At 40.6% G+C, this 22,833-nt stretch overlaps 1 protein-coding gene across 1 annotated transcript in view; it reads right to left on the bottom strand.

The window, feature by feature from the left end:
* ezrb (ezrin b) overlaps positions 1-22,590 on the bottom strand; it is a 30,165-nt gene extending 7,575 nt beyond the window's left edge. Inside the window, exons 1-9 of the mRNA XM_082504716.1 lie at positions 22,487-22,590; positions 20,858-20,963; positions 15,295-15,378; positions 9,696-9,791; positions 7,634-7,908; positions 6,637-6,720; positions 6,383-6,529; positions 1,346-1,442; positions 711-874 (exon numbers count right to left, since the gene is read on the bottom strand). Coding sequence (XP_082360842.1) covers positions 711-874; positions 1,346-1,442; positions 6,383-6,529; positions 6,637-6,720; positions 7,634-7,908; positions 9,696-9,791; positions 15,295-15,378; positions 20,858-20,869 — 959 coding nt within the window. The 5' untranslated portion in view covers positions 20,870-20,963; positions 22,487-22,590. The remainder of the gene's footprint in view (positions 1-710; positions 875-1,345; positions 1,443-6,382; positions 6,530-6,636; positions 6,721-7,633; positions 7,909-9,695; positions 9,792-15,294; positions 15,379-20,857; positions 20,964-22,486) is intronic.
* Positions 22,591-22,833: the final 243 nt, after the last annotated feature.

The following is a 22,833-nucleotide window of genomic DNA, read 5'->3' as shown; positions in this document are numbered from 1 at the left end:
TTACATCTATGTCAGTTTTTGAGAGCAGGGATAACTGAATTAAGTTAGCCTTTGTGTAGCGTTTCACGTCCCTTTTAAATAAAGTTTCATAAGGGACTCATCGTAAACCATCTGGTAATTATGTTTGAACACCAGTCAACCCGATTACTGGACAGACTGCGGGCTACTATGCGCGAGCCTGAACTGGTGATCTGATGTCTCTCTCTCTGGTATTCACTGTTGTTGTCTGTTCATGGTTGTCTGTGTTTGAACAGCTGTGTGGGACAGACAGTGAGCTGACAGCTGCTGTTGAGATCAGGGTCAACATCCATTCAGCTCAGTGAACACAGAAAGTACATTTCCTACACTTCACCTTTTTTGTAGTTATTATATCAAACCTCTAATATTTTCTGTGCACCCTTTTCTTTCCTCCCTGACCTCTAAATAAAAATCAATCAAGTTACTGTGAAAATAATAACTGATAAGGGGTGTTAGTAGCAGCTGCAGCAATGACGTGTTCTAATGTTGTGGTTGATTGCTCATTTTATTCACAGCTGACTCAGTGAAAACACATCAGCTCTTATCAAAATCTCAGTGAATGGCACGAGGGTAAAACCATAATAGTCTAGAGGGTTTATGTTCTTACTTATGTTCTTAAGACAACAGTTACACAATAATTTTTAAGTGTGAAACTACTTCTTAAATTACACTCATCTCCACAATCTGCGTACCTCTCCATCTGCTTCTGGTGTTTCTCCTCTTTGGCCTGGGCCTTCATCTGCTGCACCTCAATTGTGTCGGGTTTACGGCGACGCATGTACAGCTCGTGGTTGCCCATGCACAGGTGCAGGATGCGCTTGTTTATGCGCAGTCTCGGGGCGTAAAACACAAAGTCCTGAATTTGGGAAAAGAATCAAACAATAAGAACGATAAGGAGAAAACAGAACAGACACTGGGCTGAATAATGAATACTGGTGCTAAAAAAAAAAAAACAACCTCCACTCGTAGTAAAAGGCAGAGCAGCCTGAAGTGCACAGATAAGGTTTATACCACTTGCTTTTTTGTGTGTGTCTGCAGTCAATCACTAACAGTGCTGCCTAGAAAGCAGCTCTGGCTATTCTTTATGCTCGATTGTAATGGGAGATATGCCTAATGGTTTCCCCCTCCGCTGCAGAGAAACATGATACCACAGGCAAAATGGAAGCAGCGAGCTTAAATACAGAAACACACTGTAACCCAATACGCCCTGAAAAGCCTGATATTAAAGACAAAGAATGCTTTAAGTAAGGGAAATTACATAGAAAAATAGGACCTTTGAAAGAAGAGGTGTGTGTTTGTATGTGATTGCTTAGATGAGATTTCTCACCGGAGATTTCTTGTCAATAGGCTTGATGATGAATTTCTTATCATTGAAAGAAATGTTTCTGATTTCACTCCAGGGGAAGCCAATCTTAGGGGTCAGTCTGAAGGAGAAAGCACAAGAAAATAAATGTGAAATATATGGGATAATGTGGATGTCCACTGGGACATAATAATAATCATTTTCTGATATAGTGTGACCTTCCTGCATGTTTCCACTGAGATAGATAATGGTGCCAATACAGTGTTTTAAACAGAAAAACCTGAATTGTCTGCTAAGTACGAGTGCATTTTTCCACCAAAAATGTTGTACATAATTAACCACAGCTTTCTTTTTTCACACTGTAAAAAACTGATTGCTCTTGGTCTTCTCTTGTATGAACTGTTTTGTTATCTAGATGGCCTAAAAAAAACATCAGTATTTACACCTCCGCCTCTTTAAAAAAAATGGACTTGCACAGAGCATGATGACGAAATAAAATACTACATCACACCCAGTTTTTATTGTCTTCATACTGGTTTCAGGTCTCGTCCTGAGGTTTTATTGCTGGTTTACACGGCATTGAAAGGTTTAGCACTTTCATCCTTAGACAAGTGTCTCTTTCATTCTGTTCCAAGCTCAAAATACTGACCTACAATGACAAAGATCTTAATAAAATTAGACTTTTTAAGTAGCTTGAGTGATTACTCCAATAAAATTTATTTTAATACAATTTAAGTAATGTTTCCAGCACTTTCCTTGGAATAATGTGCATTCTTATCAGTTGTTATTAATACTTCAGCTCCAGCAGTTAGTAGATTAATAGACAAGTAATCAGCAACTGAGAAGCAAGTCATCGTTTCACTTTTCTCGAATTTATGCTAAAATCTCTACTTATAGTTTTTCAAATGTAAAAAACTCACTTTTTATGTCACATTATTTTATTTTGGACTAAACAACCAAACTGAAGGCAGCTTGGAGTACATTTGTGACTCTCAATTCTAGCCCCATTTATTATAAGAATACAGACAGTTTACATATCATAAAGCTATAGAAATACACTGAACAATCTCATTTGGATCTCATTTCATTCATTCTGAGTCAGAATAATCCTCTTAGCATGGATTTCAGTAACGAAGTAGGAGGGATGAATCTGGGGTGTGGCAGGCTACTTGTAGTGCCAGAAAAAAAAACGGAACAAATGCCTGTCTTTCGACACAATGGAGAGGCCCATAATGTGATGATCTGAAAAAGCAGCCGCACACCTGCCAACGAAACTATGAAACTATGAAACTATGAAACTATACTCCCTGAACTGGAATTTCGCTCCAGCTGACCCTGACACATGCCTGTGGAATTGAGAAAACAATGTGGAAGTTATCTGCTGCGTATTTCTATCACACTTCTGTGGTCTACGGAGGTGTGCTTTATCAACTCATTTTGGTAGCACAGAACTCTTTGCTCAAAACTTGTTTCGATTTTTGCTTTGAAAAGGAGAAACCATGAATAAATGGATTTTACTACCAAGTCTCTCTTTTAACTAATTCACTAATGTATAAGAATTCATGTGTAAGAAATATTAGCATTTGATTGCAATGGCTCCAAAAACTAAATATATGAGTAATAAAAGGTGTGCTCCAGCTTCAAGTACTGCTGCAGTCTGTAAATGAAAATTTGTTGTAAATTGACAGTAAAAGGTCAGATAATGATAGCTGCACAAAGCTGAAGAGATAACAGAGAGTAATGCTGCATACTCGGGATACTCTGAGACAGAGCTGCATGGGTGCAGCCGTCTTTGCTTCAAGCTGTACACTGGTCCTACAAAAAGCTATGTTGTAGCTGTTTACTGGCACCAGGGGGCAGTGTCAAGAAAATGTGTGGAATAACTGGTCTGTGGGCTACTCTTGTTTGAGTTTCTGCTGTTATGTGTCCTTTTGCTGAGCTCTCATTGCGAAAGACTTTGCACCTCCGAGACTGATTCTCAGCTGGAAAAGAGTGCATGCCCACTCCGGATCAGAATGGAACTGAAAGGCAGACTGGTGTGGCATCTTGGTGACAGGGATACTGTATCGGAGAGAAGGCAAAGCTATAGATTTACAAGCTGGACGCAGTGACCAAAAGAATGATATTGGAGATAGAACTGGCAAAAAGGACCTTCCCTCAAAGGGAGTCTGTACTCAGTGTCAGAGATAAGGAGAGGAGATCAGTCATTCAATAGGGACTCTGAGTAGAGCCACTAAAGGAAGTGGTTCAGGCATTTGACAAAGACCTCTCCTGGGTGCAATGTTTCCGGCATGTCCTACTGGAAGGAGTCACTGTGGCAGACCCAGGACACAATCAAGAGTTTGTGTCTCTAAGTTGGCTTGGAAACACCTTGGTGTCCCCATGGAAGAGCTGAAGGAGGTGGCCAGGAAAAGAGATGACTGGGCGTCTCTGAGTGGACTGCTGTCCCCACGAGCCGGCCAAGTAGCAGAAAACAGATGATGGCTGTTAAAAACAATGAAAACTGTCCACTGCAGCTGCTGTTTATGTCTTTCATGCTGCTTTTTGGAGCTTTTTTTTTAATTAACAATATTTCCTCTTCATGGTCCCCCTGTCTGCTTATGCAAAGTTAAAATTCCAACCTACATCAAAATCCCCTGCACACAAGTGCATCTGTACAGGTTGCATAATCGTTGCAAAATCATTCACTCTATGTAGTAAAATGCCTCCACAAACAGACACAATTCTCCTTGAGACACCAGACTCATTCTGCTGATAATATCATTTATTATTTGCTGACTTTAGTAGCTAGCAGAACTAACTTACATCTGAATGTGCCACCAATTAATTTAAGAACCATCTCATTATGCTTAGGCCCAACTGGTTACCAGTTTTTAGGCCTGGGGATTGCAACGATGATGGACAGGAGTCACAAATCATCACTTTCACCGACTGACAAAGAAGTCTAAACTAAAGCTTAAATGAGTGACTAATTAAGAAACAACCGTGTGGTAATATGTGGCATTAACAGCTACTCAACGAACAAAAAGGCAAAAATTATCAGCCGGCATCTTTACTCTTTTAAAATATGCATCAGTAATCTACCGAAAATCCCAATATTGGTCAGGCTCTATAACAAAAAAATTTATTAAAGTAACTTGTATTGATATAAAAAATATATATGAATAACTGTTTCAGGTCCAGTGTGTCATTCAAGCTTGGACTATTCAGTGCTACACAGTTAAGGCCAATTAAGAATCTATTTATTACACCCGTTTAACTCCTAAATGCTAAAAAGTGAATTTAGTGTGTGAGGCTGCACTTGCCTGCTAAAGACAAAGCTTTGGCTGAAAAAAAGCAAAAACTGCCCTTTAAAAATGAGCTACAGCAGCGGGAGCAGAAGGAGTTAATCCAGCTCCAGCCTGGGTGAAACCTTGGCTGCACTGTTGCATTGTGGGCCGGCTGCCCTCATTGGAGAGAGAGTGTTGTAGGTTTGCTTCGCATTCTTAAGTGCTGCACAGCTTGAAAAACCAGTCGGCGTAGCCATGGTTACAGCAGAGGGCACCATGGAGGAGAGGCATTTTTATGCTGATCCCAGCGAGCGCACAAAGAGACACTCACACGAGACCTGGTCTGATTCCTAACAATATATTTGCTCTCTTCTTGGAGGTTTCATACCTCAAGCTGTTAAATTAGACTTAAAATGAAATGAAGTGCAGGAATGACTCAAACACAATGGCAGTAAGGGTAATTAAATCATTTAGATTTGAGAGGACAATAAACCAAGCTTGTAAATGTTCAGTTAGAGGCCTGATGAGGGAGCTGAGATGCCAAGCTTTCTCTTTAAAATGTCACCATTGTGCTGTGCTCATTTGTTCCACAGACATAGCAGACCGCACTGCATGGCAGGAAAGTGGACAAACTTAATACGTGAAGAGTGACAATCAAAGCCAAAGCTGGCAGCTTTTCCAAGCACGGGGTCAGTGACTGAAATGCAAGTCATCTGGGATGGCGTGCCCCTTTAACACAGTGTACTTCACTCCAGTAACCACACACAGGAGGCCACAGGGGATCTCAGAAGTCATTTCACCAAACCAGACGGTGATTATCTCCCAAAGTGTCTTGGCCTACAAACAAAGTGGAAAATCACAAGCAATGCCAGAAAGCAATGTGGAAACACCCAATCACCGGTGTGTGTTGGATCTCTCAAAAAGTAGGTCTGCCTTCAAGCACAGCACCACAAACTGATCAAAGGATAGAAAAAATACAAACATTTACTTTGTTTTATTTGTTTGTTTTTAACAGAAAAAATGGGTAGAGATTGACTGTACACTTTAGCCTGGTTAAGCAAGTTTATCTCAGTGTTACCAAAGGTGAGAACGAGAACTGAATCAGATGGAATGAAAGGCGAGGCAAAATGTCTGCAGCTTTTGTATATCATCTGCATGTTTAAATGGCCCAAAAATGGGTCAGGAGATTTTTTTTCCCATTCAGAATTATGTAGAGCATGAAGTGAACCTCTACAAACAACTGATAACCTTTATCTCTAAAAGAGATTAGGTCACAGTCACTCAAGGCAGTCAAAAAATAAGTACTAAAGTCATGAAACCACATTATGTGCCAATTTGTGGTCCAAAACCCAGAAGAACTCCAAATAAGAACCTATTATTTGACCTGCACAGCAGACTTTTGACTCAAAGTAAACTTTTTTTTTTAATTTCTAACTATCTGTATCTCCTGTGTCTTCATTGTTATTCTTGTCATACTGCCTGCTGTAGAACAGGAACAGTGATTAAGCACAGACATGAACCTGGCTCAGCCAGTTTAGTTGTGCAAATGGTAAATGGACTGGTTCTTATGCACCACTTTTCAACTGTACTTGAGCACTTAAAGCGCTTTATACAGCATGTCTCAAGCCCTTTTTCTACACCTAACACTCACACCACAGATTGCTGGTGATGGTTCAATCTGATTAGTAGATGGCCTGGTCTACCTCCTGAGCCACAGCCACCCCAGGGCCACAGCTACTCCAACAACAAGAAGAGACACCAACACAGAGGCCGTGTACTTGAAGGAGCTTACTTGTCATCCTTCTCATAAATATTGAGTCCCAAGGCGTCCACTCCCAGACGCAGCTCTGTTCCCTTCTTATTCTTGATGTCGAAGTAGTTGACTCCGTACATTTCAAGGTCCTGGGCGATCTTCAGGTACTCCAGCATAGCATCCTCCCTGCAAGAACAGGCAAAGATCAGGACATGAAAACCACAATTCCTTTTAGTAATGCAGGATTACACAAAAATAATTCTTAACAGAACTGCAGAAAAACAGTAACTCACTTCAGCATCCCGTGGTGCTCCTCGTGCCACACCTGGATCCTCTCCTCCCACTGATCTTTGGATAACTTGTGCTGTTCCATGACTCTGTAGACAGAAACAGAGAAAAAAATGTATGGGATTAATGTAGAAATATGCTATTTTCATGCAGTTTCTGTGGTATAAAGTGGAACTTTATGCTATGGGATAGCATAACGTGGCAACCCTCTGGCTGATCTGGGAATTTTGTTCTCTTATCCTGCATCAAAGATATAGTAAAAAGCACAAAATGCTGTTGAGTTACTTTAGACTTCACGCTCCATCCTAATGCATATATGTTCATGTCTGTGTGGTTGGAGGGGCTTAGAGCTGCAGGCGTGGTTTTTTTGTTGTTGTAGATTTCTAGAAGAATTTCAAATTTCTTGCTTAGATCAGTACAAGGCAGCACTTTGTTGTTTAGTTTTGCAACAATCTCTACACCTTTGGGACAGACACATAAAGCATTACGCCCAGACATTTAAAGTGCCAATCCCTGACATACCCACTCACATTTAAAATCCTGTTCCTGGTTACTAAGAGTGGTAAAATATATATATGAAGAGTAACTGCATATATCTAGGTGAGGGTGGAACAAGAGCCAATCTAAACAGATTACAAGCATAATTTGCTCTTAACTCATTGTTAATTAGAAACAATGTTTCCTCAATAAAATCCATCTCCTCTTTTGTTTCTTTGGGTGGAGACACTATGAATTTGTATTCTAATTTTTGCCTCATAACTTTTGCACTGTCCACTTCCTGCTGTGACAAAACAAATTTCCCACGTGTGGGACTAATAAAGGTTATCTTATCTTATCTTATTTCTTTGGAGCTGGTTCAACCAGTGCTGCTGATTTTAAGCATGCTACTTCCTTTTTTCAAAGAAATTTTCCCCATTAAAAGCAAAAAAGGACAAACAACTGATTTAGATTAATAAGCCAAGTCTGCAAGTCTCAATTAGTGGCTCTGAGCTCACATCTCACCTGTGTGGCAGTAGGCGCTCAGACACTAGGTACCCAGGCCGGTGGACATCCTTATCGTAGTCTCCAAACTTGGCCTGAACAGAGTAGGAGGCCAGCAGCACGGCTGTCTCTGGTGGGCAGTAGACCTCGTCGCTCAGGATGCTCTCCTTCACCTGCAGAAAGAAGAGCTTCTGGGTGATCTCCTGGATCAGCTCCTCAGAAACGTCCTCAGGGAAGAACTTGCCACGAAACTTGAACTGCAGGGGGTTCTCCTTCTTCACATCCTGAGATGACACCTGGAGAGAAATTATACAATAAACATACTCACTTACTGCCTTGATAAGTTGGTTAGATAAGAGGCTGATATCTTATCAAAGCAACTGCTATCTCAAAGTATTCCAAGTAATTTTATGGACGGGTTTTCATTTTCATTCAACTTTTCAAAATGATTGTCAAGCTGTGACTTCAGTTTCAAATTGTAAAACTGGACTGTATAAATGCCAGAACTGTCAGAGTGTAAATCAAGACTTTCTGTAGCAAGAATCATCCTGTGAATCATGACGCTATAAAAGCATGTTTTAAAAACAGTTTCTCTAACAAATTTACTATTATTGGCTACAAAACAATCACAATCGGTGGTATAAATAATGGATTTGATCCACACTTTAAACCGTATGAAACCCATTGCGCTGTAATGACCTAAAAAGGGGGATCTGCCCTTTCATTTAGTCGAAATAAACTTTATTAACTCCCAGCTACAGTGTGTGTTTACACAATACACCTCTTCCTCTCATTTCAAAACAGGAACCAGGCAGTCTTGATGAAGAGAATGGGACCAGGAATATTCCAGTTTGATCATTGCATTGTGCTGATGAGCTGCACTGTCAGCAGACAGTGTACAGTTTGCTGCTGCTGACTGAGGCAAGTATAACTCTCTCTTTCTCTCTCTCTCTTTCCCTCTCTCTTCGAAAAAAAATTATAAATTGACAGGACAGATTAGCATCGTTTCTGGCATTTGTTTCATTCAGAAAGGTATTACTCATAACCTTTCTTTTCAAAGCTATTAGAGATAAACAAGATCGGTGTACTCAACATTATTTTAAAAATCTGAGCTTAACCCTCCTCATGGGAGCCGAAAAAGAGGCTGGTGTACATTTCAAAAATTATCCCACACATTTTTCTTTCATGTAAAAACGTGGTGCCTCCCTCCCTGCTTCAGTTTGAGATTCAGAAGTAGCACCCAACTAGTGGTTCAAATTTGGAATCAATTATCGTCAGATCAGATTATTAGGACAGGATCAGCTGCAGAGTTGAACATGTGGACTATGGACATATGACTTTATCACCTGGCTGATTTTCTTTAGGCTGCTCCCTTATTCACAAGCTTTACATTTGATCTGGCAGATTTATTTTAATTTTAAAAACCTAATGCCCTCTTGACGCAACCCCAAAAAGGATCTGGGTCCCCTCCCGGAATCGAACCAGGGATCTTTTGTTTATCAGGCAAATGTGTGCTTTTCACAAGACTGTTTTTGTCCGTTTGATAATGCAGATCAACACTGAGCCGAGGCCAGGTAAAGTGTGTTTACTCAGGGAAAGAGAAGAACATAACAGAGGCAGCTATGGTTCACAAAGAGTTCATACTCTTTGTCAAATAATCCACCTCCAGCTGATAACATGTAGCCCTGACCCCCTCCACCCCTTCCACCCTCCTTAGCTACCGCAGCACACAGAAACCAGGTGCCATGTCATATTACGAATATAGCAATATAGCAGCTACTGACTGAATGAAAGGCAAACAAGAGACCTTTGAATACATCGCCCCCTCAGAACAATGCATTCTTTCTCTATTACTCCATACTAATCAAAAGGGAAGGGTGTGAAAGGAGCCAAGCAGACATGACATACACGCACAGTATGCAGGAATCAGGTACCATGTAATGAAAAGGAAAGTGCCCATCAAAGTATAAATAAGACACAGGTTTGGCATTATCAATAATAATAATCATTCACAATTAAGTATCAATACACACACACACACACACACACACTCACAAAAACATATTTTAAAGCTGGGTTTTACCTTTTTGTCCAGTTTTAGCCAAGTGTGGTAACCTTTGCCGTCCACATACTGAAGCCCGAAGTACCAAATTTCACGCAAGCCAATGGTTTTTACCACCTGCACAGAGAAACAGAAAGCACTCAGATTTAGCAGAGCTACAACAGCTATTCCTTTTATCGCCTAACGCACTACAACAGAAATCTTTTTGTAGCTTAATAACATTTTTATTATCTGGATGTGACACAAGTTTTTCATTTTCAGAAAAATACAAAGATCGTGGCCTTCATGCCTTGTAATTTTCCACATAATCACACTAACTTGTAATTTTTCTCCTCTCACAATGACGAGTTGTGAAAAGGCCTTTGAAGGATTTTCAACCTTTGGCAAAGTCTATACAATCTATCCTTAAGATGACATACTCAGGTACCACAGTAATCTTGTGGACAGCCCTCATAGTATTACACATTCTCAGGCTTTAGTTAATGCAGTTAGACACTGCCAGGACAAACAAAGGTACGCTCTTAAATGCTACATGTTTGATCCCTCTGGCCACATAAGATCCTGGGCATGAACCACTGTAAAACCATTCACTGTATTCTTACTGGTCTCTGAGGATCCCTGAGGAACATTTTCTTTTAAATCACAAAAAACACAGTTAAGACAATAAGTAAATCGCCACAACAATAACTGGAAAATATCATTTTTGCAGCAAAACAAGACTCTTTTGATTAAATGCAACACTTAGCTAAATCCACAATGTTTTTCTCTTCTTGATAGATATCAACAAGTCCCTGAATGAAAGAAGACTGGCTTTGTTTTAGACCTTTAGATGGATTGTATTTAGTGCAGCAGCAACAAGACGAGAGCCTGGAATAAGAGAGCAAGAGCACTTCAGCCTGCATCTCACCTGTAGTGAAACTCATAAGGCTTGAGAAAACAATCGGTCCTTTCATGGTGCTTTTAGATTTGGGGTCCACAGACTGAGAGGGAGAGATACCAGAAGGAACAGCGACACATATACCTAAATGTGCTTCTGTTTCACATTCAGTTGAAGAAATCCCTGATACCACTTTGCCGTTGAAGTAATCCGTATAAGCTTACCAACAACATTGTGGTTCGCCTAAAAAAATTAACTAGCTTCCAAAATATGCTGTACAAGTTACGGACACCTGCTGACAAAGGATTTTGAAAATAATACAGTTCATTAGAGGTGGATTAAATCTGAACCCGGGGACACGGTTTTAGTGGACTGACTTCGCAGCAGGGTGATTTGGCAGGTTGCCTCGACTTTAATGGGTTGCTGCTAGTTTACCTCAATATTCGTCAAGAGCTCTGAAACCCAAGTGTACCACTTATTCCCTCCGAGTAAAACATTCCAGTTAGAAACTTAGCTTCAAGGTTTTTGGAAATTCAATTTAAGCCTTTTGATTACATTTTTAATATTAAACAAAATCCTATATGGTCACAATACCTTACTGTTAAAACTATAAAGTAAAACCAGTAAGACAGATATAGGGTTAAGGTGGTAGAAAATGAATTAATAGACTGAATCCCTTGACTATTTGTTTAAGTTTTAGCAATGGCTTAGACTCGATTGTGAGATAATAAGCTTCATCATCACTGTAACATTACATTACTGAAGTCCTGTATTGAAGTCTCTCAGCGTTTTAACTATCACTGTCTTGGTATTGGTGGAGTCAATCTGACAAACAAACCAAAGACACTACATGCTTATCACAACAGTGGCCCACCCTAAAGCACACCCTGCTTTACTGCACTATTTGACTCCGATGGGATCATCATTCACAAAAACAAACATTGGATTATATTTACTGAAACTAACAACTGAGACCACAAACTCACAAGGAAAGTGTTTACTGAAGTTAATCGTCAACTGAGTTAAAGGGTAGCTTTTCATAGACTTTAATGTAGCTGGACTACTTTTTGAAACCAGTGGAGTCGCCCCCTGTGGGCCACTAGAGAGAATGCAGGTTTAAGGCAGGCACACCCAAACAAGAGGCCTTCCTCACGTGCAGTGCACTGCAGAAAACAAGACACTTTCCCTAGTTCTCAGTACTGCAAATACTCTGTGTGGTTTAAGGAATTGTCTGTCCTCACCTTGCTAGCACTAAAGTCTTATGAAATCTGCTTATATATTTGCTACTAGTTAGGCAGCACTAACTGAAAACTCTTTATTTTGCTAATGATCAGCCTGATTCTCATTCAGAATGAGAATTTCTCATTTTCTTTCAGAGAATGTGTTACGTCCTACCTGCCAGACAGGATATTCACATAACTGAATTTTTACCCAGGAAGCTCTCTGTTAGCACTTTGTCAAGTTTATATCTTTAAGTTACACTGAAATGAAGCATCGTAAAGCAGGTGATCCGCAGTATGGGGCTAACACTGAATCCCAGAATCCCAGCTTTAGTTACGAGGCTGTAATGTCTCCTAATGTTTCTGTCCGTAGCAAAAATGACAAAATGTTTCAGACTTTTAAATTAATGACTATTACCTTACATATGAGCCTTTTTCCAGTGCTGAATTGAATGCCTTTTGGCTAACTTGTGGATGGTTTTACTAAAAAATTCTTGATGACATTACCCAGTATGAATAAGTTAATTTTCATACATAAAACCAAAGAGGCCAAAGAGGCAACCAGGACAGCTCTGCATTTTTCTGGCAATGATTAAGAAAAGAGGGGAAAACACCTGTGAAATATTTAGCAGTCAGGTTAACGCTAAAAGCCATCAGACATTGAGTGAAAGTCTCTCCTACTGGTTTATGGGAGCTCAGGCCTTGTGGTAAAAGGCAGGAATGCCACTGGCCTGAAAAAGCATTACTCACTGGATCCCCCAGGCAGACTGATCCAGAGTGTTCCAGTGACTGAGGCGGGGAAGGGAGAGGTTTCCCCCCCCAAACAAGGACCGACCACGACAAAGATGGAGTGTGCCCTGAGGTGGGATTGCCGGTTCGAGGCAAATGACAATGACCATGACCAAGGGAGTGTTGAAAATCCAGAGTTGCTCATTTTAATAACTAAGAATAGCTATACCATAACACAACCACAAACATCCCACATTGGAACATGTTACCTCTCTTGACAAGGAACTCAGCAATGTTTTTGTATGAATCTTTGACGTATGAGCTTGGGTGCCACATTGTTCTGCTGCCACCTGTCAGACATATTTCTTGGACTTGGATTCGGTTCAACACATTGCTGAACTGTTTAAAAACGTTGCCATGATTTCAGCTGCTTCACAGCAATTGCCCCTCCAGCTTTTAACTGATCCAAACCAGTTCTACAGAGCTGAAGCTGAAAATCTGTCGAAACCACACCGACGCAGGAGAAAGTATCTGGAGGCCGAACGTGGCCAGATTTAACTAACCACTGCTACTACTGTAAAATGCAGTGGCAGTGATTTTCCTAACTGTGGCTTAAGGCAAAACGAAAAGAAGCAGAAGTCACATGGAAGTGAAACCGTATGAGGGTGTGTAGGGGAGTGGCAGGCGTTTCTCCTTAACAGCAGCATGACAAGGACGAAGGCTATGATCAGCGCTGACCACACGGGCCACGCCAGGCCTCACATTTGCACTGGGAATGAGCTCACTGTTGTTACTCAGCATTTCCGAAGCTGCTGAACTCTATGAGGGTACTTCTGTTTTCTGTTGCCGACTGCTTTCAAGGCTTTCAAAAAATATATATATATTTTTTTTTAAATCAGGCACAAACAGACTTCAGGGCCAAGGAATTTCCAAAGTTACTGTCACACATTTAAACCTGGAGGCACAGTGAACAGTTGCTCAAAGCTTTGGAGATAATTTCCCATGCTTGGAGTAGCAAATTGTATTGATGATAAAAATAGAGCATTGTGAACTGTCTCTGGCACTCACAGAGAGAGAATGATTATCTGTGGCACACCCTACTTACAGCCATTGTAACAAGTAGGCGAATAAAGAGAGGTCAACATCAGGGTCTTTAGTTCATCTTTACTTCTACAAAACTAGTGACGATGCCTGTGCTATTTGAAAATTTGTTATGAACTGATCAGTTACATGCAAGTAATTCATACACCACTTTACACGAGACATCAAACATGACCATTTTTGAATCTGGAAGTTTTTGTTGTGATTTTTTAGGTCAATACTACACTTAACATGACTGCATTCAAATGTCTTTGACTAAAAAAAAAAAAAATCAATCCACAGTCGGCTTTACTTTGCTATTGAAAAACAAGTTAAACAGGAAGTGGCTAAAACAATGCCTTCCCTCCCCCGGTGCTGTCGTAAAAGCCACAGAGGAGCTCATACTAATGACTCGTTATCTACATTTGGATCTTTGCTACAGAGTTTCACAATGGCGTCATAAGCAACAGGAAAGTGAAAATTAAAATGGTCTTCTTTAGTAAGGCAGGTGACCAGTAATAGCAACAAGAAACAAAGCCAGATGCTATGATTACGTAATGTCATTCACCGTAGTGGGTAAAAATATCAAACTGACTTACATCAACACTCAACTCGCCCCTGATGGAAGACTACAGAAACATAAATCTGAGGTTAAATGCCAGCACAATTAAGCTGTAAGGCTTTGCAGAAGAATGAAGCAATCAGTAATAATTTACAGTCAGTGAAGACCACCGTTCACTAGACAGCTACAGTCACAACAGGTAAATGTTTACTTCACTGTGACCACACCTTTCACTCTGCACTGACACTGTGTAACCACCCACACAGACTTCATTCACCACTTTAAGCCATAAACCATCAAGTTGATTGACATATTCATCAAGTTTCATGTTTGCTTCATCTTAAGCGTTACATTCAGCTGTTGTTCTTCATCACCGGAAACTTTTAATAACAGTCCCTGATGCTGAAAAGGAGTCTTTAAGGAAAAAGATCCTGCAATCTGGTCTGTGCTGGACAGCTTTTCAGGCCCAGAAGTAATGACTGGAAAGTCACAACAGCCCAGTTTACTGGTGCAATAATACAGGTCACAGCAGTTTGAAAATTAATCTAAATGCAATTCTTTCTGGAAAGGAAACTTGATTTGACAAATTCTTTTATTTATTTGGGTAAGGGACATGAGGCCTCAGGAGGAAGAATGGGAACAGTGAGATTTTGACACTCAGTATGCAAGCACTTAGTCTTCAGTCACACAGTCTTAGAGACCAGTCAGTGACCCCTGGCAACCTTCAATCACTGGGGGGAAAAGGTGGTTACTAACAGATTGCCACGGTCACTTGTACTTACCTGTGTCATAATTTGTGTCAGATAATTTTCCTCCATCCCACTCTAACCCTTATATCCTCTTCTGTCACAACTCTACGTGTCCTCCTTCAGTACATACATAAACCTCCTCTGCAGTGCTCCTCTTTCTTCCTGCCAAGCAGCTCCTTACTTAGCATCTTTGTCCAGTATATCCACTATCCTTTCTCAGCATGATTCCTAATTTTGTGCCAAACTATATTCACCACCTTGGCTAAAAGATTCAAAGACTTTATATCAAAATAAATCCCAAATTGTTAACTTTTCCACATAATATTGTTTCCAAAGTCTTTAAAAATTTTTAAAAGGCCAACACTGATGCCACAGTCAAGTACAGAGGTGATATGCACTTTACCTGGTCAAACAGCTGCTTGCCGGTGGTGCTGGGCTGGATGGCAAATTCCAGCTCAGCGTCCATGGTGGTGACGCGAACATTGACCTGCAGAAAAACATGAGAAAAAAAGTACAAATGCTGACCCAGAGACACAGAGGGGTGCTTATAGGTAAAAAAAAACAAACAAAAAAAACCCAAGGTAAATCATACTAAACTGCTGCAGAACATAGCTGCAATGTGTGTGTTTATGTGTGTGTCAGTGTGTGTTTGGTAAGGGGGGTGTATTTGCAGAGTAAACAGAAGGGGCTCTGCTTTCTCAGAGACAGACCAGCTGATTGAAGGGAACTGTGCTGCAAAACTGGAGGTGTTATTGATTAAAATATGCAGTGACGAGTCCAACTCATGAAAGTAAGATTAGATATCATAAGCACAGCTTACACCAGTTTCCCAAGCTAATAATGGCACAATGTATGTTATTCTGGATGGTTCAACTGAAGGAACTCCATTCACTCAGTCCTATTCAAAACTTCAGAGTCTTTCACTTCTCTGGTTAATGACTGATCACAGTGACCTGTGCTTACAAAAAGAGGAGGTCCATCGTACTGAAACCTGCTCTACAGGCCCAGAAGTTAATGTCCACTCACAGCCATCCACCCCGGTGATTAACGTGCAGAATCATTTCAAACAATATGACTGCCGTGCCTAATGAAAACTGACGTCAAGTGTGTCTCATAATGGAGAGAAACGGTATTCTGTATTGTCGGTTTGGTTAGTAATCAGTAAGCACGATATGAAATTTACACAAAGACCATGCAACAATGCACAAATATTTACAGTGGCTGCTTTGAGGTAACCCACATACTGAACCTCTTTTCTGTGGCTATAATGTCAACCGTCTCTGGTATTTGGGGGGGTTATGAAAAGGCACAGATACTCAGGGTATTGACTGAGCTTATTAATGCCCAGTGAAAACGATACAAAGAGGTTAGTGGACACAGAGTGAGGAGAGAGAAAGGCCTCCAGTGACATCTTTCATCTCCAGTCCATTGTGAACTACACTGAGCCTCAGCGGTGAACAAACTGAATGACGCCCACTGGAAAAGGGATATCTGGGCCGGAGCAGCGATGAATGTGGTGACTCAGAGGGCCGCTGATTCCCATGAAGCTTTGCGGACTGATCAACTAACTGTTACACGCAAATCCTCCAGGGAAGGCAAATCCAATCACAGCAGTGCATGGAAAAGCACCTCACCGCTGTGCCCTTCAGGATATTGTAAGAGCACAGCAGTCAAGTCAGTGGATATTCAAAATGCCCCATTTACTGCCCCAGTCTGCTGCTCCTGTCAAGTCAGGTTAGCCAGTAAACTCACATGACATTAAAACCCAGCAGCAACAAAGCAAACTCTGCTTTACCAACAAAATAAAAACAATGGAGCACTGAGCTCAACCCTCTAATGGCACATGTGCGTACAATTTGAAAGGTTTTGAGTCATTCGCCCAATTAAGCAACCCCTACCCGCTTCAAGTCACAGCTTGGAAGTTGGAGAAGGAGGGGAAGCACTGCATTTACTTTACACAGCAAAACAAAGCTCTCCTTTCAGTTGCAGTGCCCCAGTAGCCTCCAATATCACCATCTACATCCCAGAGGAGAAGGATTACCTACCACAAAAACTTCACCAGAATCGCTCAGAAACGGCTCTATTAAGTATTATTTTTTAGGTTTCTTCTTTTTAAATTACTGTTCTCTAGCGCTTACAGTTTGAGGTGTTACAAATACAGTTACAGATGTAACAGTTACAGATGGAGCATCTAGAAGGAAAAAACACACACACACCCTAACCAGAAGAGAATGGAATATATGAATATGTGTAGGAGACAAGCCAGTGGAAACCGGTGAGTGAGTGATATCTGATCTCAAACTAAGTTCTCCAACGGTAACTCACAATAAACTGAGGCCATTCACAGCGGTAAAGAAAACATGACACATATGCTAAAAATACACCAGGCAAGGACCCAGAGTTCCACAAAGAGCAACTTTAGTCAGAGGAAAGTCCAGCAGTTCATATTAACCATTTATACCCCAGCCTCATATTAATACCGGACTTCAAGATTTTAGTAACAGAAGCTCTATTTCCTAAACCCACTGTAACAGCACAGGTTATGCAAATCACTCCTAGAGGAAGATGCACCACGGTGGTAGCTATGAAACATTAACAAGCAATCCGAGCTCTATGGCAACACAGATTATTAAGCAGTGAGAGCCAAAACATGGTAACAAGTGCACATGATCTCATGGTCAGAATTAAATGAGGCGATCAGACCGCAATGTGGTGCATAAAGTACCTGAAATCAACTCATTCCACTCCCTTTCACGCTTCAGTCCCCTATTGCCTCCTTGCTACCTAGTTATTTCTACCCAATCACTGAAGACCAACATATCTGCCTGAATCTAAAGATGTTTTATGCTGACACTGAAGTGCATCCATACCAAAATACTAGTTTAGCAAGGGTTAAGAATGAAGTAAAAAAAAAACATTGTGATGTCAGAGAATACAGTTTTATCACTGTGTTAATTCACTCATGGTACTCAATGGACCAAGAAACCACTGTTTCAACTGTTGGGAGTGAAAAGGTCTCTACAAGCAAATGTAGAAGGCATTAAATCTGGAAGTGAAAATAAATGACCAGCCTGGATTAAGGCTCACAAGTGGAATCTTTGCACAGAGCCAGGCTGCCTGTTCCTTCCAGTTTCCAGTCTTTATGTTAAAGCAGTCTCCTAGATCTTCTTTATTAACTCCATCTGCACAAGATGTTGTATGGTTACACTGGGTGTGTGTGGGTTTTAAGGAACAGGCTGGAGGTAATCTTTAGAAAAAGATAGATTAAATTATCTTTTTCTAATCAGGTTAGACACTCATTGCAAGAAAGGTTACTGTAACAGCAATTTGCTTTCACTATTGTTTTTCTTCCTAGAGTGCCATTTCCAAATCTAACATGAAATTGAGACCCTTTAAATTTAGAGGCCTGACTGACTTGGTTATTCCAGTTTCCAAAGTCTATGCGTACATAACCCCTCCCAGCTCTGTATAACCACGAGATTTGATTAACGTTCCTTTGGATGTTTCAGTGGCAAGTTTAAGAAGTTTCTTAAACTACTGGGCATCACCTCAGTAGTTAAACTGTGAATAGGCTACGGTGCATTCTTCGGTGATGACCATTCAATATTTAACCTCTGCATAATTTGCATGGCTTTACAAGAGTCTGGTACAAAGGGAGTCACCATGGCAATATACCAATAAATGACTGCAGCACAGACGGAGAGAGAGAGAACAGGCCAGCTCGTTCTGTCAACATTTAACACAAGTAACTAAAGAATGAGACTTCAAGGACTTGTAACCACTTTGGGATTGGTGAATCACGCCTGGAGGGTGTTCCTCATATGATTGAGTAATCAATTATTTAAAAGGAACAAATAGCAACAATGGGACTGGACATGAGAAGAAAACACCCATCCACAGTGATGCCAGCCACGCCTTGTGTTGATTTTGTCACAGGGCTGTGATCCTGAGGAAATTCTGGGAGCACTGAGGTTTACTTTGGATAACGTGCAATTCAGAGGGGTGAACAGGAGACCTCGCTGCTCGCGCAAATCTGCAATGAAGTCCTGCCCCACAGTGATAAAACACATGGCAGGAATGATTGGTATCACACCCATCATCGGAACTCTAACAGTTGCAGAGTGCCTGTAGGTTTCTCTCTCAGTTTGATTCACATTTAAGGCAAGTCTGCATTTTTGATCCTTTGCTGCTTGACTGTGACTTCACATTTACATTTCCTGACTGTTTCACAGCAGACGGATGGTTAGATGATTTTGGTGAGTTTTTGTGAATTATTACACATAAGAGCTGAATCTATGGATCTATGTCTATGGTTTTGGCACAGATTTTTTTACACCCATTTATCATGGGGTTGGGACCATTAGTAGGAGCTTATGACACCCCTGAGGCTTGGTTTGTGTCCCTTTCTGGTTTCTCAGGATCATTAGCTAAAATGAAATATACCTTCACATTTGTTCATTAGGGCTTTCCTAAATGTTTTTAGACTTAATTTTGTGTCTTTGAAATAAAGAAATCTTTTAAATTGACACAAAAGGTGCATTTTTCATGAAGAAGAGACAAAAACTACCAGCTTTAACTGTCATTTCTCAAACAAAAATGTGTGTCTAGGGGAAGAAAAAGGGATTTTTGAAACTGCACAGACTGATGATTAAGTAAGAAAATCTTCAACTGACTAATAGATGATGAAATTAAACAGGCTGAATGTAACATAAGGCTCATCTGACTCTCGCTGTGGGTTTTGTTTCCCAGCTTTCCCCACCCACAGCATCGAAAGAAGAGATTTACTAAAAAAACAGTGTCCTACTGACATTTACTCATGCCATGTCTGAAAGACTGGGCGAATCATGAGGCCACACACTGAATTAGTCTTTAGGATAAACTTTTTAGGAAGAAAAAAAAGGCCTTGTGACTTCTTGGTATCGTGGAAAAAAATACTCTGACATGATTTTCTAAAAAGGCTGTTTTGTGTCAACTGGACTCCGTGTGCTGCTGCTGCTAACAAGACAGCAATGATGTCATTTCCACAGTGACGCTCATGACAACCCTGAGGCATTTCTAAACAAACCGACAAATGTTTAGTGATGCTCATCTGGGCTCCAGTCATTGTCATCCCTATATGAATCTGTTTAACAGCAACCTGTCACCATAATAACACAAAATGCACAACTGCACCTATTTCTGATACTGTTTGCCTTTTTCCCATTGAGATACTTTCAAACTGTGAGTTTGACTTGCATGAGTTACTCATGCAAACAACTTGGCTTAATTTATCTTTCTGACACTTTCTATACGGAGAAAAATATTGACATAGGCTTTAATCTAATACATTTCCATAACAAAGAGGTATAGATACAGGACGAGCCATGTGCCACTGTACAGTATGTAAGAGCTCGGGTGGGGCAAAGTGAGTCAGGAGTAATTGAAGGCTAAAAACCTGTTCACATATACATGGTAACTACATAAAATACAGTTTATATAGACAGCAAGTCACTTTTTTTTGCCAGTTTTCCACCCAACATCTGCATTCAAAGACTTTCCACCCTTATCCAGTAAAAGCATATAGCTATTAAAAATATAGATCTACCCACTTAAACAGCAACCACATTTAAAATTAAACACTGTTCACACTTATCTTTCAAGCAAAAATAAATGGAGAACAATAATAAAGATGTAAGACATTGAATTTTTTCAGTGGCATTCTCCTTTAACATGACTACCGTATTTTTACATGAGCTAATAATCTCATAAAGCTCTACTGTCATAATAATAGTGTCGCTATAACCACATTTTTATGAGATTCGCATAATACAAAAATAATAAAACCATTTCTTTATATATTTTTCCGAATAGGATTAGACAGATTTGAGAGCGTGGTAATCGCTACCTGCTGTGATTCAGTTAATACAATCTACCTGTCACAGAACTACAGAGTGAAATTATACAGAAAAATCAAAGGGGCTGCTTACCGCTTTGGGCATTTTTCTGTCCTTTTCCCGGCTTCGAGCGAGGAACTGTCAAATAAAAAAAGGAGAGACCTGTACTCCGAGCGACTGCGGCTTTCACTGCGCCTTCCTGAAAAGAGAGAAAGAAGAGAAACGAGTTTCGGCCACTTCTGCGCTACTTAAACCCGACTGAGGATAGCGCGACACTCCTGCGGACTACAGTCATCAGGATGAATCACCCTGGAAACCAACAAGCCAACGGCAGCCGGATACAATAACATAGGAAGTGGGCTTTTCAGCCTTCAAATTAAGAGCAGTTGGTCTTACTGGTCATTGTTTTCTAGTAATCCCCTGAGACACTGGTTAAAAAAAACATTAATTCGTCGATTATTTTTCATATTTATTACAATTATTATAATTATTATTACCCCTCTTAGTACTATAATAATACGAATTATCAATATCCTTCCACAAAACAAAATAGAGAAATCTTCAGTCTATGAGGAACTTCTAAACCTAAATATTTTCATTTGGAATAACAAAATAAAAACCCATGTTTGCATATTCAAATGGATGTATTTATTTAATTCACAGTGATCCATTGATGGGCACTACCATACTTCTTATCAGTGGATCAATGACGCGCTGTCACGTACGTGGGGTTAGGATAAGTGGTGACTCTAAACTGGTAGTGTGAATGTGTATCTAACACATATGGTTATCCATCTGTGTTAGCCAGCAACAGACTGATACACATTGACCTATACACCTATACACATTAACAAGGTAAAATGGTGATGTTGGTTGTTTGGCTTTTTTAAATTCTCTTACAGCCATTTCTTGTCTTTTATCAACGAATACCAAAAATGTCGCGCTTGAAAGGCTTTATTTTGAAATGTAACACCGGATATCCTGAAATCTTGCTTTACCTTAACACTGAGTCACACAGACACCATGCAGCTTAGCTTTAGTACAGAAACACACCTCAACCACTACCTTTAATAAACGTAATGGTCCCCACCCGTCTGTGGTTTTGGTCTTTTATTTTGAAGACGTCATTATCTCAAAAATCCACACCCCACTTCATATTAACGGAAGCCTTTCATGCTCAATATTTGCCTGCATCGCGTCACAAAGTCGATTAAAAAGAAAGAAGTAGACAACAGAAACAATGCTGTTTTACAGTGCATTTAGCGCAAGCAGTGCTCAGCTACAGTGTGACAAAACGGGACAAAGTGACGGCAGACAGGGAATATTTCACCGGGACTGTAATGTCTGCTCTGGGTACACACCCACACCGACGGGGAAACGACTCAAGCCCACTTTATGACACGTTCCACTTTTTCCACTAAAAAGATTTCCTAATAAAAATACACGGTAAAAGATTTAGAAAGCGGGCTCCTAAACCCACGCTGTCTTAATGCTCCCCTTTGTGCAGAAGCTTCATCTGCGCCGCCCTCAGCCACATTCCCATTATAATCCCAAAGACACCTGTTGTGAGATTTGCCTGCTTTGTATAGTGCAACACAAACAAAGAGCGCAAAAATAAATAAATAAAACCAAACAAAGTCTTATTTTGCAGCTCTTCCATCTTGCTTTGCTGCCGGGGTCGGTCAGCAGGACGGAGGTGTTGAAATAAGAATAAAGTCTTACCAGAGATGAGACGGTGGTTTGCACGGCGGGTCCGCACACTCCCTCTCCCGCTGCTGCTCCAGTCAGGCGCAATATGGCGCTCATACATCCCTGTGTGCCGCCCTTGCAGGCTGCAGGGCAGCAGGGTCACCACTCGGGGCCCCTGGGACCCGTAAGGGAACTCTGAGGGACTTCCCAACAAAACCATTAATAGTTTCATTGATGTTTGATGAGCATTTTGGGTGTTTTCCCTGCTATAGTGGGGGATCTTGGTGGTTTGTCACAGGGCCCTCAGCTGCAACGTTAAGTGGGATAATAACAATAAATAAATATAAGTATGGTGAGCAATGGCTCTTATTTAAAGTTAG

This window comes from Aulonocara stuartgranti, assembly GCF_965226115.1.
Source record: "Aulonocara stuartgranti genome assembly, chromosome: 15".
Lineage (NCBI taxonomy): Eukaryota > Metazoa > Chordata > Actinopteri > Cichliformes > Cichlidae > Aulonocara > Aulonocara stuartgranti.
Note: the sequence above shows the minus strand (reverse complement) of the source record. Positions and strands in the feature narration are given on the sequence as shown.